Consider the following 16,357-nt stretch of genomic DNA (forward strand, 5'->3'; position numbering starts at 1 on the left):
GACAACTGCATAGGCCTAGCTATTGTCCGACTCACCATTTTAGCAGTAACAGGCTACTAAAAATCATTGCAAATACACATAACTAAAATTAAGAATCCAAGAATATCCACCTCAGATCAGACAATTAACCTAGAGCAATGTTGTTAAATGGCGGCACCACCGCAGAATGGCAAGGAAGATTCTTTTGCCAACTGCCATAGACAGTTCGTGAAGGGAGGCTTGCTATGGCGGAATTTGGGCCTTCTGCTGTCCTCCATTGATAACACTGACCTAGAGACTGGTTAAGTTGACAACATTCAAAGGTAGTCAACAAGCTTGCAAAATCAAGCACACTAAATTGCAAACAGGTTCACCACGAAAACCTTAAGCCTATAATTTTTGCAAGAAAGAAAAACCCTAATCACCCATTTACAAACTCCTCCACCAGCAAAACGATTCCACATTTTCCATTTCCCCCTTTTTATCACGACATCAAAAAAAATCTAAGCGAAGAAGAGAAACAAGAAAGGCCACAAAACAAACTTATAAGTTAAAGCAAGACCTTAATATAACAATGCTATTCATCATATCATAATCATCATAATAACAAAACACAAGTTTGCAAATAGTTATCCATAGCGAGCCAATAAAAGGCACGGGAGTCTAAAACCACCAAAAATATAACAAGAAGAAACCAATACAAGCTTCAACCACAGTTCTGCTATGTTTCCAAAGGTTCATGGATCACATTATTGAGCCATAAAAATAAAAGAGGTTCGCTTTGGACTTAGGAAGTGTCCCAGGGCCTAGGTTCGGGGAGAGCAACGACCATACCTTCGAGGTCGTGGTCGAGGAGGACCTGGCATCCGAGCCTGGAGTGCTTGTTGAGGGCTCTGGCTCGGGAATTGCGGACGAGGACGTACTCCTCGTCGTAGGAGCGAGGGGGGAGCTTGTCGAGCCACTCCTGGGCAATGTTGACCTCGCAGTGGGCCGCGCAGGCGTCGATCTCCTCGAGGCGGTGGGACTCCGGGTCGACCAGGCCCGTGTTGATCAGGGCCTTCAGCAAGGTCTGGCCGGCCAGGCCCACCACCTCGTGCTTCTTTCCCACGAAGTCGATCGCCGAGAGCCGTACGATGCGGTCGGCGACCTTCTTCGTGGAAGAGGAGGTGCGGCGGTAGATCAGGGATTTGGAGAAGAACGAGAGGGAGGGGAGGCGGTGCGCTTGCGAGGACAGTCTCTGCAGATTCGCGACTGCCATTGGTGCTTCTTGTTTTGGGAAGCTCGTCGAGAGTGGTCTTTTGGTTGGGAAATCGGAACAAAGGAAATGATTGGGTTTGGCCGTGAAATGGGCGGAATACAAGGTAGCAAATTCCTAGGTGCACCCATTCCAATCTCTCGTGCATCCAGCATTTTAAAGTGAACTGACTAAATTATCCTTTACTTTAAATTTTGAAAAGCTCTCCCTCTCCCTAAGCTGTGTTATTGTGTTTTTTCTCTTCTTGTTCTTCAGTTCTTCTCGTTGCGTCGCCGCGTATAATTTATATAGATTGTCAATATGTATGCATTACACGAAATCTCAACCCGTATAATTATTTAATTTTTTAAAAATTTATTAATTAATAAAATAATAATTGAATAAATTATTATTATTTAAAAATAAATTAATATTTTTGTAGTTATAATATTTATTTAATCAATTATATTTGTTTTTTGAAGTTGGTTTTTAATAATTAATTAATTAATTCAATAATTAATTAATTTATGTATTTTGTTTATTTAAAAATGAATGTATAAATATTATTGTTATTTATTTATTTTTAAAATATAAGTTATTTAATTATATTTGATATTTAAAATAGTTTTTTTATAAATTTTTTATATATAAAAAATTCCAATTTTTTATAAATATATATTGTACAATTTAGTTAAACAAGAAAATCTATATGACAAATTTTTTTATTGATATAATCGTATAAATATTATTACATTAATAGTATTATATATATATATATATATATATATATATATATATATATAGTGTTTGGAAGTATAAAATTTAAATTTCTTCATTTGTTTATAAATATTTAAAAGTATTCAAATACTAATTTGTAAAAAAAATAAATAGTCATTCATTAGAAATAAAAAAACAAGTTTGTACTTAGATTTTCATCATATATTTTAGTTTACTAGAATTAGTGATGTGAAGTCTATAAATTTTAAAAAAGAATTTCTATATTGATTTATGAATATATAAATGTATTAAAAAAGTTATTTAGAAAATAATAAAATAATTATTTATGAATTATTAAATAGTAATTTATTAAATATTTTAAATCAAATTTATTTATTAGTCAATTTCTTAGTTAGTTTATGAAACTCAACTATTATTTCAACAATTAATTGTTATTACTATTTAAATTTGTAGATTATGATTAGAATCACATGATTATGTCGTGCTTTAGGCAGAGTTACAAGAAGAGCTTTAGGGACACAAGTTAGCGGTGATGTGGAATAAGCCCCTCAGCGTTGAAGGTCGACAGCATCTGCACGTAGATAATGGGCAGCTGCAGTTGTTGTTGAGGATGTTGATCATCCAACTGACGAGGTTTATGAGCAGCCTTAGGAGTCAGTTACTGATGATGTACGTGATGATGCCCAAGGTTTTCCAGGTAGGTCCCATGATACATCAGTTTTGACAGATTATGTTTATCATGTGGCAGCCACAGTTTGGGCATGAGAGGTACTTATTACTTGAATTATGTAACATTTGAATAACTATTTTTCATTTAACCTGAAGTAATTTATTTTATTTTTTTCAAGAACGTCCTGAGTTGAAGTTGTCCTCTCATGGGAGGAAGGTACAAAAATTTGGAAGGCATGCACCAGAGATTGAAGGCATAATGGCTGTCACAGGATTAAGTCTTCTGATTGCATGTTCCTTGGGCACTGGTGACAGGGGACTTATATCTACTTTTGCATAGAGGTGGCACAAGGAAACTAGTAGTTTCCATCTTTTGGTAGGAGAGGTCACTTCACTATCACCCTCGATGATGTGGCATTTTTGCTACATCTGCCCATTACAGGAGCCTTCCATACCTTTGATGCTCTTCATGTAGACCAAGTTGTGGACTTGTTAGTTGAGTTGCTTGAAGTCAGTACACAATAAGCAAAAGATGAGACATTTCAATGCCATGGGGCATATGTTCGCCTATCTTGGATGCGAGACATTTATCATAGCAAATGTGACGCAAGATAGTGGACTGTAGCAACTCGAGCACATCTGTTGCATCTAGTTGGTTGCACACTATTTTCTAACAAGAGTGTCATACATGTGCATGTGGTATTCTTGGACGCATTTCCTAACCTCAGCCAATCTGGAAGCTATTCATTGGGAGCGATTGCATTGGTCCATATGTATGACAATTTGAATGATGCATCAAAAAAATCCGCTAGGCAACTTGTAGGATATATCACACTATTACAGGTATTTATAATTTCGTTTAACTTCAATTATTAGTTTTATAGTTTATATTTACTATTGATTAGAATTTTTTTTTAAATATGTGCAGTATTGGATCTACGAGCATTTCCCTACTATTGTTTCGTGTGTTTCCGATAAGGATTATCATGAAAGGAAACCACGTGCTTGTTGGTGGAAGTCTGGGAAGGCATTAACAGTGTCAACGTATCGTAAGCGATTGGATAGATTGACGTCAAATGTTGTCTGTTGGATTCCTTATGGTGATCACCGTGCATTCAAAGAATTTGAGCTTATCTCCTTATTTTCGGACAAATTAGATGTGGTTCATGTATTGTGATACACCGGCCAGAGAGGGTAGCGCGACATTTTGGTTATGTGCAAACAATTCCTCCACACCATGTTGCTCCAGCTTTATCTATAGAGAAGATTGACGATAGAAGGATGCAGTTTTCTGAATACCTTGCACCGGTGGGTCAAATTTGTGTTGCTCCTAGACAGTGTGCAACTGACTACATGGAGTGATTCTATATGATATTTGTGTAGAAGCAAATGACTTTGATGTTTTGATGATGATCATGATGATTTGATCCAAATGATGCAAATGCGCCTTTCAAGTTTAAATTCAAGACAATGATTCAAGAATACAAGACACAACATCAAGATGATCACTAGTATTTTAGGAAGGGAATTCCTAATTGATATAGCAAAAGGTTTGACCAAGTAATTTAAGTTAAAAAGTGTTTTTCAAGAAATTTACTCTCTGGTAATCGATTACCAGAGGATGTAATCGATTACCAGTGGCCAAAAATGGTTTACAACAACTACTAAAAATTTGAATTCAAATTTTAGACTGTGTAATCGATTACACAATATTGGTAATCGATTACTAGCAGTTAATAAACATTTTAATTCAAATTTTAAAACCTGTAATCGATTACACAAATCCTGTAATCGATTACCAAAGGAGATTTTCAGAAAATAACTTCCAAGAGTCACATCTATTCAAATGGTTTACGAATGGCCATCAAAGGTCTATTTATATGTGACTTGGAAACACGAATTGTGAAAGAGTTTTTATTGCCCAAAGTTTTATCCTCTCAAAATATTAAGAGAGTTTTTCTGAATATAAATGTCTTATCCTCTCAAAGATTCCTTGGTCAAACACTTGCATATTCAATAAGGAATTGTGATTGATCTTCATTGTACAATCTATCTCTTTCAAGAGAGATTTCTTCTTCTCTTCTTCTTACTTCTAAAATGGGATTAAGAGACCGAGGGTCTCTTGTTGTAAAGGATTCCTGAACACAAGGGAAGGGTTGCCCCTGTGTGATTCAGACTTTGTAAAAGGAGTTTTACAAAGAGAGTGAAAAATCTCAACTGGGTTGCTTGAGGATTGGATGTAGGCACGGGAAGTGGCCGAACCAGTATAAATCAAGTTTGCATTTCTCTCTTCCCTTAAACTTCTTTTATTTATTGCTATTTATCTTTGGCTTGAAAGAAGTTTATTTTGAATTGTCTTTTGAGTAATTCATGTTAAGGGTGCATTGTTAATCCAAAAAGAGAGAGTGAAATTTTAATTGGGGAATAGTTCTTGTTATCTTAATTCAACCCCCCCTTCTTAAGATAACTGAGGCCATTTGTCTAACAATCTGCCCCTTTATGAGTCCTACACAGCCTGAGGATCCTCCTAGACATCCCCGTCGATACAACAGCTATGGCAGAACCACTTGCACCTACACCTACTGATGTAGACAAGCCTCGACATGCAGCAGTATAATATAATTTGAATTCATTGTTAGTCATTTTATGAGTCATGCATACAATAATTACTTTTTACCTTGTTGTCAATGTCATAGGACACTTGCCAACGTATAGTAGAAAGGTTGGAACACTTGATCAACAGGAGGATGATTACTATTGGAATTAAAGCATACACACTAACCAAGGAGTGCCTAAGAATCACCAAGGGTGTACTGAGCAACGAAATGTTTATCTTCTGTCGAGACGAAGGCGGCATACACCAGACACATGAAGATTCTTGGGATTGATTAAGTTGTATAGGAAATATATATGCAATTTGACTAAACAATGTTTAATGTTTGTTATTATTTGACAAACAAGTATGTTATGACTAAGGTTTTAATTTGCGTTTATGTAGTATGTGAATATTAAGTTCTTGACCTAGCTACAATGTTTCAAATTGTAATTCATAAAATAAATAAACCCTAAACCCTAAAATAAGTATGCCCTAAACCTTACACCAACAAAACCATAATTCCTAAAATGAGTAAACCTAAAACACTCAATCCTCAGTTAAATGGCAAGCATAAACCTTAATCGCCTAAAACCTAAACCATAAACTAACTAACCCCATATCCCTAAAATAAGTGAAGCATACACCCTAAACCCTAATCCATAAACTAAGTAAACCCTAAACCCTAAACCCTACACCATATACTAAATAAACCATAAACCCTAGACCATTAACCATAAATCATAAACCTTAAACCATAAACTAACTAACCCCTTAAACCCTAACAACTAACTCTTAACTAAGCAAACCCTAAACCCTAAATTCAATAAGCCCTAACTGATACAACCTAACTGTAAAATAAATCAACTGTAACACTTACCCTAGGTAAACCATAAACCCTAAGCCCTAAGCCTTAAGACTTAAACCATAAACACCTTACAATTAACAAAGTCAGACCTAAACCCTTAACCCTACAATAAATGAATCTTAAACCCCGTAAACCATAAAACCCATAATTATTTCTTCCTTTTATGTTTTGCCTATTTTTTCTAATATGAATATTTTCATAGTTGACAAATATGTAAAAGGAATAATTATATGAACGTCCATTGAAACACATGTTAATTACCATATTACTGTTGGATCAAGTGGCCTCATAATAATTAAGAAAGTGGGGGGGGGGTTGAATTAATTATTCCTAAACCTTTACTAATTAAAAATTTACTCTTCTAAGGCTTTTACTAATTTGTTAAGTGAATAAAGAGTAGAGGAGAAACTTAACCAAAAGTAAAAGCGAAAATTAAAATGCACAACGAAAATTAAAAGAGTAGGGAAGAAGGAAACAAACATACAAGAGTTTTTATACTGGTTCGGCAACAACCCGTGCCTACATCCAGTCCCCAAGCGACCTGCAGTCCTTGAGATTTCTTTTCCAACCTTGTAAAAATCCTTTTACAAGCAAAGATCCACAAGGGATGTACCCTCCTTTGTTCTCTTTGAACCTAGTGGATGTACCCTCCACTAGAACTGATCCACAAGAGATGTACCCTCTCTTGTTCTCAGTCAAACCCAAGTAGATGTACCATCTACTTGTACCACAAAGGATGTACCCTCCAATGTGTTAAGACAAAGATCTTAGGCAGTTAAACCTTCGAAACTTTGTGAATGGGGATACAAAAGAATTCTCAGGCGGTTAGTCCTTTGAAATCTTTTGTATAAGGGAAAGGGAAGAATCAAAAGAATTCTTAGACTGTGTCGTTTTGAATTCTTTGACAAGGGAGAAGGGAGACACAAAAGAATTCAGGCGGTTAGTCCTTTGTTCTTTTGGAAAAGGGAGAAGAGAGACACAAAAAGAATTCAGGCGGTTAGTCTTTGGTGAATTCTTTTTGGCAAAGGGAGAAGAGATGAAAAGAATGAATAGCACAAGTTTTCAAGGTTTAGAAAACCAGAAAACTTTGGAAAGCTTTTTGGCACAATGAAGAAGAAGAAGTTCAAAGAGATTCAAAGATTGTAAAGGATTGTATTGTAAAGGTTTTTCAAGATGCTTGAAATGCAAATCAAAGTCTTGCTTTTATAGACTTTTCATGTTTGGTCAAGAGAACCATTTAGAAGAGTTATGAGTTTTAGAAAAAACTTAAAACCAATTTGAAAAGGTCAAAAACCATTTGAAGAGTTACATCTTTTGATTTGTTCAGAAAGCTATCACTGGTAATCGATTACCAAATCAATATAATCGATTACACAAAGCTTTTATGTGAAAGGATGTGACTCTTCACATTTGAATTTGAATTTTAACATTCAAACACACTGGTAATCAATTACCAAAACATTGTAATCGATTACAGCTTTTTGAAATCAATTGGAACGTTGTAAATTCAGTTGAAAGCTTTTTTGAAGACCATTTTTCTACTGGTAATCGATTACAATAATCCGGTAATCGATTACCAGAGAGTAAAACTCTTTGGTAAACATGTGTTGAGAAAAATCCATGTGCTACTCAGTTTTTGAAAAAACTTTTTCATACTTATCTTGATTAAGTCTTCTCTTGATTCTTGATTCTTGAATCTTGAGTCTTGAATCTTGATCTTGATTCTTGGAAGCTTGAACCTTGAATCTTGATTCTTGAAATCAAATTTCCTCTTGAACCTTGAAGTGTTCTTGATTCAATCTTGAACTCATTCTTTGATTATCATGAATTGACCTTTGAGCTTTTTGTCATCACCTTTGTTATCATCAAAACATCTTTGAATCAATCTTGATTCATCAATTACATGACAACCTCATAATTATTTCACTAGTATGTAAGTTATAGACATTGCCTTAACTATAACTAAATGTTTAATCTTCTCCTAAATCAACATAGTGTGTTGTCAACCTCATCAAATTGGTATATTGCTACATTATACTAATATAAGATGTAGGTTGCTGCTTTGTATGATAATGACAATGTGTTGACCATAACAAACCTACTGGCGGTAAGGGACAAGTGTCTCTTAGAAATACTTGTTACATAGGCACATACACATTCAAATGATCACAACACATTTTATTACAAAAATTACACAAGCAAGATGATCATGAGTTTAGTAGAACAAAATGATTGTCATACATATGACCAATACATATAACGCGATGTACAAAATAGTCTCTTATTGGTTGACTTCTATGAGGAAAAAACGTCATGCTTTGTTGGAGAGAAAGAGAAACAAGGATGCCATTATACCTTGATACAATCACGCAACCCATGTCGGTTATATTCATCCACTTATCCATGGTAACTTGCACGTAACAATTTTAATTAAATTTATTTAAAGCAAAATTAATCCATCAAAACATAACAAAAAACTTATATATACCATGGATAAGCCATCAACAAGTAGCGACCGCTTTAACTCCTCAAATCTATCTATGCCACCAAGCAGGTTGATATACTCATCAGACCATTTTGAAGGTTCTTTAAGCAAATGGTTACGAACTAAAGACCAAGAATCTTCACCTATACCTAATATGGCAGCAATTACATAGAATTTACATCAGGGTAGGCAATTTCCCAAAGTTTACTCTTTAGAGTAACTTTGCCGCATACATCAACCTCTTCAAACTGCTTGGATATGGTTTCCATCTCTTCAGTTGTGCTGACTTTGGGCTCAGATAAACCTTGGTTTGTAAAACTTAGCCTTCGCCAAAACATATGAATTGTGTCAAGTGGTATGGTACCAACGACATATCTAGATAGCTCACATGCACATGGAAGATCGTGAGTAGTTCTCATTATACATCCACAACGAGAAGGGTTTGTGCCAACATAATGTGCACGCTCAAACTCAACAACAATCTAGTTTAAAGCATACCTTGATACCATGCCAAGTAGTTTCTTGTAAAAGGTAACTTTAGAAACATGTCCAACTGCATGTGTACTTGTCTCAAAAGATGCCTTAATTTTAGTGTGTTGCAGTGTGATCATGTTGTCCATGGCTTCCCAAACACTACATAGGTCTCCAAAGCTATTCTGCAGTAGTCTCTTTAAGGCTCGATGAGCAGACTCAACCTTGCATTTGAAATACACAAACAAGTAAACAAAAACAAATTATTTTTATCTATTAGACCTTAAACCTTAACATCAAAATATATTTACAATTTTCATACCTGTTAATTGTTGTGTTTCCTAAATGCATCAACCATGTTTGCTTCACATAGTCAACAAACATTGGCCATGGTGAGCAAGCAATTTCAAACTTCATAAGGCAGTCATCAAACTCTTACTCAAAAGGACAATCCACCAGACTTCCTAAGGCTTCCATGACATAATCCCATGTATTTCTTTTACCAACAAGGGTTTTACATTTTGCCTTCACATCCTTATCAATGTGAAACTAACACAACAAATTGGTAGACTCAGGGAAAGCAGTTTTCACTGCATTCATCAATGCTAAATCTTTGTTGGTAACAATGACTCCAGGGAGTGCATCATGTCTTAGAAAAATACCTCAAAACCATTCTAGAGCCTAAACAACATTGTTTACATGTTCTCCCTCCAAATAGCCAAAAGTAGCTGAAAATGTCATCCCTATTGATGTCACACCAATAATGTCAAGTAACAACAACCTATACATGTTTGTTTTGTAGGTAATATCTACGAGAAATACCAAATTACAGGCATTGGATAATTTGATTGTATCGGGATAACTCCAAAATATATCACATACAACATCTTCATCCTTTAATCTATGCCAATGACTATATTGATCCTGTTCAAGAAGATTCATTAGTTTTTGCATTTCAATATCATTGCCTCTTATGGAAGAACAATATGCATATCTTGGATTGTATACTTGTTGAATTGTTGTATAACTGTTGGCATTGTGCTCCTCAATGTTAGAAGATATATTTCTTGGTTTGACCATTGACTTTGTCATATCACCAATAATAATCTTCTCGTCCTTAGTTAGTCGACCAACATATGGATGTCCAACTAATGACTTAGCGAATGCATGATTATGAATCCCACATATTAACTTTCCCATCCATCCTTCACCTCCCACCACTGGTTTCGCTCGTAGCTTAAAGGGACATTCACATTTTCTACTGCTAGTAACTATTTATACTAAATCTTTCTTTCTGGCCCTATATTTTCCACTCCTCTCACAACCAATTAAAACAAATGAGGTTCTTCCTCTAATTTTAGTATCTGTATCTGACCTCATAATCACTGCTACAAAACTAATATCATATGCAACAGAGTGAGCCCAATGCAAAACACCATCACGGGTAGCAAACACCTACAAAAGGGATAATACATGTTTAGTCTTCAAGGGACATTCATTTACTTTAACAAAAAACAAAATCATATCAATACTTGAGAAGTATCGAAGGTGTAAGAACAATCAATATGTTGGTGCACACCAGGTTCCTCTCCATTTTCTTCATTCATATCAACTTGTTCAAACATTATGTTGTCATACATCCATTAATCTTCGTCCATCTTAACAAAACATTAAAAAAATTCAATGACAAACAAACGACCCCTAATGACACCATACATATCTATCACACAATTTTTTAATTTTTTTTACTGCATTTAATAATACAATACATTAATATATATATATATATATATATATATATATATATATATATATATATATATATTACAATTTATACTTGCATAAACTAATATATGACACAATATAATTTTTTCTTCTTCCATGAAGTAGCTAACTTAATAATATTTACACAAATATTATAAATGTTTAAATACTCATCCAGTACTAGCTACCAAAAAAAATCAACTCTTTTAGGGACTTACCTTTTAGTCCTCGCTACAAAAAAAAAAATATATATACAAAAATAATTACCTACAAATTAGTTATAAATATCAAATCTTTTTTATTACAAATTATGTTGCGATAAATTACTTACGAATTACTTGTTAATATTTTTGTTGTTAATTATAATTCATAAAATTATAAGGACTAAAAAATGAGTTTTAAAATAAAATGACTAAAATAAAATATAACTATAGATTTTTTAAAAATAAGTATCACTTTCAAACTTTAAAAATGAAAAGTTAGAAATTATGAAACTATATGTGTTTAAACATATTATAAATAATAAAACTAATTATATTAAAAAACAATAAAACAAATTTTTAAATAAATTTTTTTAAAAATGTTCTTACGGATTGACAATCTGTAAGTTATATAAGGATTATGGATTGCCAATCTGTATGTTTTATATGGATTACAAATCCGTATAAAACTAGATCGAAGTTGCTGAAAAAATTAAACATACCCCCACTGTTAACAGCCACACTAACCACCACCACTTGCCAACAAACCACCGTAACCAATGCACCTCGACCAAAACGGACACAAGAATGAACGAGCACCTCTCACGAGAATAAAAACAAAGAACAAAATGAATGGTGCATAAAGATGGTGCACAAAGAAGGAAAAGGAAGAAGAAGAAGTTAGCAGGGGTAGTTTTTGAGATTTAGAAAAAATGTTGGGTGCACAACAAATATGTTGGGTGCACAAAGCAATTCCCTACAACGTATGTAAGACTAGATTGTTGTAAAGCCAGTTTCTATTTCCATTACCTTTTATTACTAATACACTCCTTTTTATAAACTTTTTTCTTTTTTACCAAAATACCATGTATTCTAGAAACTAATACACTCCCCTTTTACTAAATGGTGATTTTGTAAATAAGGGTTGACTTGGGCAAAAGGACTATTGGAAATCATTATGCCTTCAAAACCTTCATGGATAAAGCACAAGAATATGAAGGGAACATGAATTGATCAATGTCATTAAAAATTCTGCTAAACAAAAACAATGTTTAGACTAATATAAAAGATACAATGCATATTGAGATTTCTCATTCTTAATTAGCATACATTAGCATAGGTAACATGTGAAGGTTATTGTTGTTGTTGTGTTAGTGTTCTGTCCTTGGTTCAGACTTCACAAAGTTTCTACAGTCTTTATTCTAATGTTGCACGCCAGATCTTCTCAAGGACATTCTTAGCTTTCCACTTGTGCATTCTCAAATGCAATTAGCATTCACTTTCTTATGTGCCTTCAGTGTGTGTGACAACATATGGAAAGTGATATGCTTTTAAACTCAGTCTTCTGATGTGTCATCTGCATGTGTGGCAGTAAATGGAAGAACTGATGTTGTCTTTGAGGCACATTTTGAGTCATTATGAACACCATTTTGAAGTTTAATTTTCATAGTCAAATTCTTCATCATTCCGATGTAGACTCTGATGTAGCTTCATTTTGATGTTGTAATCTCATAATCTATCTTGTCTTGATTCTAGTATATCATTAGGCTATCATTATGATGTTCTTATTCTCAAAGTCCTCAATTACCCTATTATGATGTTGACACTAGTACAACTTCATTATGATGTTGTATGCTCAATGTAGTCTTTGATAGATCTTTTGAGTAAGGCCTTCTTGATGTCTTTGAATATAATAAGATTGAGATCTTCAGAGGGAAGTGAAATACAACAAATCACACTAAAAGGGCAATTGAATAGTGTGTTAGTCAAAATATTAGACCTTTTCGCAATGGAAGAGGTTATAATAAACTAATTTATAAAAAAAACCTTGTCCAATGACAAAAGGAGGAATTGTCTTTCACTAAAAACCTTGTGTCCAGAGTGTGACAATAATGGACAATGAAATACTTTAATAAGCTAATGAAGAGTAGTAGAAATACTTTGTTTTATACTGGTTCTCTCAACCTGAGCTACATCCAGTTCTTCTTTACCAACTAGTAATGGGTTCCACTGATCAACCTTGATTACAATAAGTATTTTTTCCTATCACTTATGGCTTACAAGTATTCTCAAGGCCACTCTTGCCACAACCCTTAGAATCCCCCTGAATTTAAGAACACCCAAGTATTGTTTTGTCACTAAGCCACTCTTGGTTTTCACTAATAGAAGTTTGATATAGAATCAGAGATTCTTTACAACACTCAGAGAGTAGATTTACAATAAGGTTCTTATGTTTCACTAATAATATGTATACTACAAAGGATGGATTCTCTTAAGCTTAGTGTGTTTCTCAACAAGTGTTTTTCTTTTCTCTCATTTCTTGATTCATGACTCTTGTCTTTATATGTACTATGTTCATCGATGTTCTTCAATCTTTGACGTCATATTTATAGGTAGAGAGACACTCCTAATTTTGGAGAGTATCTTCAAAATTGCATGATATGACTGTTGTGCAGATTAATCTTGTTTCCTAAATTAAGCGGATACTGCGTATTTCTGTCTGATAGGGTTGGGACTTTCCATATCTGTTAATCATAACTCAATATGACCGTTAATCATATAAAAGGAAATAAAAGGTAGTTTCGTAGATATGTTCCTTGTAAACATAATCCTATAAACTGGAATAAATAGATAATTTAAATAAAGTGCTTATTCCACTCGTTGTTTGGATGGACTGGATGAGTACTTTGTGCTTCTAGTAGACAACTTATCTAGTAATGAATATGTATCTCCTAGTGTTGCTTCCAGTCATTAAACCTATTTCTTACATACAACAAAATGGTTAATATAAATTTATATCTTTGTTTTCATCAAAACTGTAAGAGATGTTTGGGTCGTCTAGTAATAGATCGTCTAATGTCTAACAGGAAGAATTGACTTCATTAATAGATGGGATTCTTTCAAATCTTCTAAATCTTCTCACTTGAAAGCATAGTTAAGACATCCATTCCAAGCTTGTTTTGAAATCATGATATACTTACTATGTTATGCTCTTTGTATATGTATCATTTGCAAATATGTTGGCTTGCATAGCTTTCCTGCATATGATGATATGTTTTGAGAGAGTTCTTTGATGTAGATGGAAAACCAATGAATGTTCTTCGTATAAGAATACTTTGATTAGATGGCATGACAAACTTGTATGCCAAACATTCTGGTGTGAGCTTGCTATAGCATGTTATACTTACTACACTTTTTTTTTTATCTCTTTGACCCTTTGAATGGCCAAATTGGATTTTGATGTCTTCATGAGAGTTGTAGCGAATTCTATCCTTGACATTTAGGCACTGGTATCATGTCATTTGAACCATTACAATATAAGCAATCTTCAAAGCATTGCAGTTATGTTATATTGTGAGGACAAAATGACATCTTTATCTTGATCATGAATTTACTCCAAGATACAAGTCATATTAGCTTGTGACTTCTTCATAAAAGATGTATATCTTTCTCTTAGCTTTCCACAAACACTAAGATCATTTGTAACTCAAGTAGTCTTCAAATTACTGCACACATATCAAGTTGTATAGGCATATCAGCGTTTGCAACTTCAGGCTCAATTTTGTCAGTGATCCAGGTTGTTTCAGACCAATACTTGCTTATGAAAGTTGAAGCTCATTTTCAAGCTTTCCATAGCCACCAAGAACAACTTAATTGCATTTCTGGAACTCCAAATACGATGTCCAGAATGAACTCATCCGGTTAGAGAAATTCCATTTTGAGTGTGTTGCGACAATGTTGTTTTTCATGTCATGTTCATTGTGTAGGTCTTCATGTTTGCAACATTCTTCTTGTCCTTTAATTTCTGATTACTTCTCATGGCTTGAAGTTTCTCTCTTCATCCAATGAGCATGTTGACTTCTTCATTGTAGTCACAACCAATAACACTTTGACTCTTCTCTTGAGATTTTAAATTTACCATCCTTTCTGTAACACCATGAAATTTTGCTAATTGAAAATCGATGTTTAATGTATTTCTTGTGTTATATGATTATTTGATTGAATTGGATGAGTTTGAGTTTTGTGTGAATTATCTATGTGTGATTGCTTGATGTGGATGTTAGGTTATGTGGAGTTTGATTGACCTATGTTGAAATTGTGAGATTTGAAGTTTTACCTAAACTTGTTTCGGTAAAACCGCAATCCTGGGCTCGTTAACTGTTGGATCGCCTTCAAATATGGACTATAGGTTTGTAAACCACATTTTCACTCTGTGACCATTGGGATTTACAAAATAACACTTTTGGACATCTCGCTTGGCAAGACAAGCATGCTAAGTGCAATTCCAACTCGAGGAGAAATTATGCTTAGCATGAAATGTCGCGCTCAGCGCTAAAAGTTGGATTTTGCTCATCGAGATGAGCTCGCTAAGTGAGATCTGTAGATTATAAATACGTTCTTTAGCATGCAAAACATGATTTTTCACTCTTCTTTTCTCCAAACGCTCGCCTAAACCCTAACATCTTTTTCTCCACCACCCACGACCACCGGTGGCCACCACAAGTTGCCATTGCTTGTCGCTAAACCACTGAATGGAGAAGAGCATTTTAATCTGAGTGAAATCCTTAGAATCCACCTCAAGGATTCAATAGAGTAACAAGTTCTCAATCCTTTTCTTTCGGAGTTTATCTGAGGTAACCTTGACTTTTATACCTCTCTCCTAGTTAGTTTGAGCTTATCTTAGTATCTCTTGTGTTTTAGGTACCGTAATAGGATGTTTTTACACTTCTTTTGAAAATCCCTTAAAAATGAGATATTGTAAAAGTTACCTTTTTATAAAATTGATGTTGTTTTTGGGACCTTCGCTGAACCCTGGTCACATTGGCATGATCGTAATTTCAAAATGATGTTTCTTTGTAGTAGAACCTGAAACCCCCCTTAGCCCATTCTATTTTGATAAGGGTATTTGACCCCCGAATGTTGATATTAAACTTGTTTTTGAAATCTATACTAAATTGTCTTTGATTTAGTGTATAGAACTCTGTGTTTGGACTGATGAACATGAACGTGAGAGGCCTCTGAGCAACGCAGAAAGGAGCTGACAGAGAGCTTATGATAGGTGAGGGGAGTTTATTATAATTTATGGCTTTGATACCAAAATTAGGGTCAGGGAACCCAATTATAGGAATATATGTTTGTCCCTGTGCATGCTGGTTTTCAAGAAAGACAATGTTTTCGACTAATGGGATGTGATACATCTATTATTGATAAATGACATTATTGATTTATTTGACTTATGTTGTCTGAAGACCGGGGGAGTGTGAATCTTAGGCATGAAATTTATATGTATGTACGTGTGGAATGTGGTTACTGATGATGTTGTTATTGATGATAATAATTGATATGAGACGATGTT

At 34.2% G+C, this 16,357-nt stretch overlaps 1 protein-coding gene across 1 annotated transcript; it reads right to left on the minus strand.

Annotated features, from left to right (window-relative positions):
* Positions 1-525: 525 nt before the first annotated feature.
* LOC114394469 (rhodocoxin-like) lies at positions 526-1,373 on the minus strand. Its single transcript, XM_028356053.1, has one exon. It carries the CDS (start codon positions 1,235-1,237, stop codon positions 767-769), a length of 471 nt encoding a protein of 156 aa, XP_028211854.1. The 5' UTR covers positions 1,238-1,373; the 3' UTR covers positions 526-766.
* Between the last annotated feature and the right edge of the window lie 14,984 nt (positions 1,374-16,357).

Source organism: Glycine soja, chromosome 18, assembly GCF_004193775.1.
Source record: "Glycine soja cultivar W05 chromosome 18, ASM419377v2, whole genome shotgun sequence".
Classification (NCBI taxonomy): domain Eukaryota; kingdom Viridiplantae; phylum Streptophyta; class Magnoliopsida; order Fabales; family Fabaceae; genus Glycine; species Glycine soja.

Coding starts and splice junctions, on each gene's coding strand:
- LOC114394469 (XM_028356053.1), bottom strand. CDS start 1,237: ATGGCAGTCGCGAATCTGCAGAGACTGTCCTCGCAAGCGCACCGCCTC.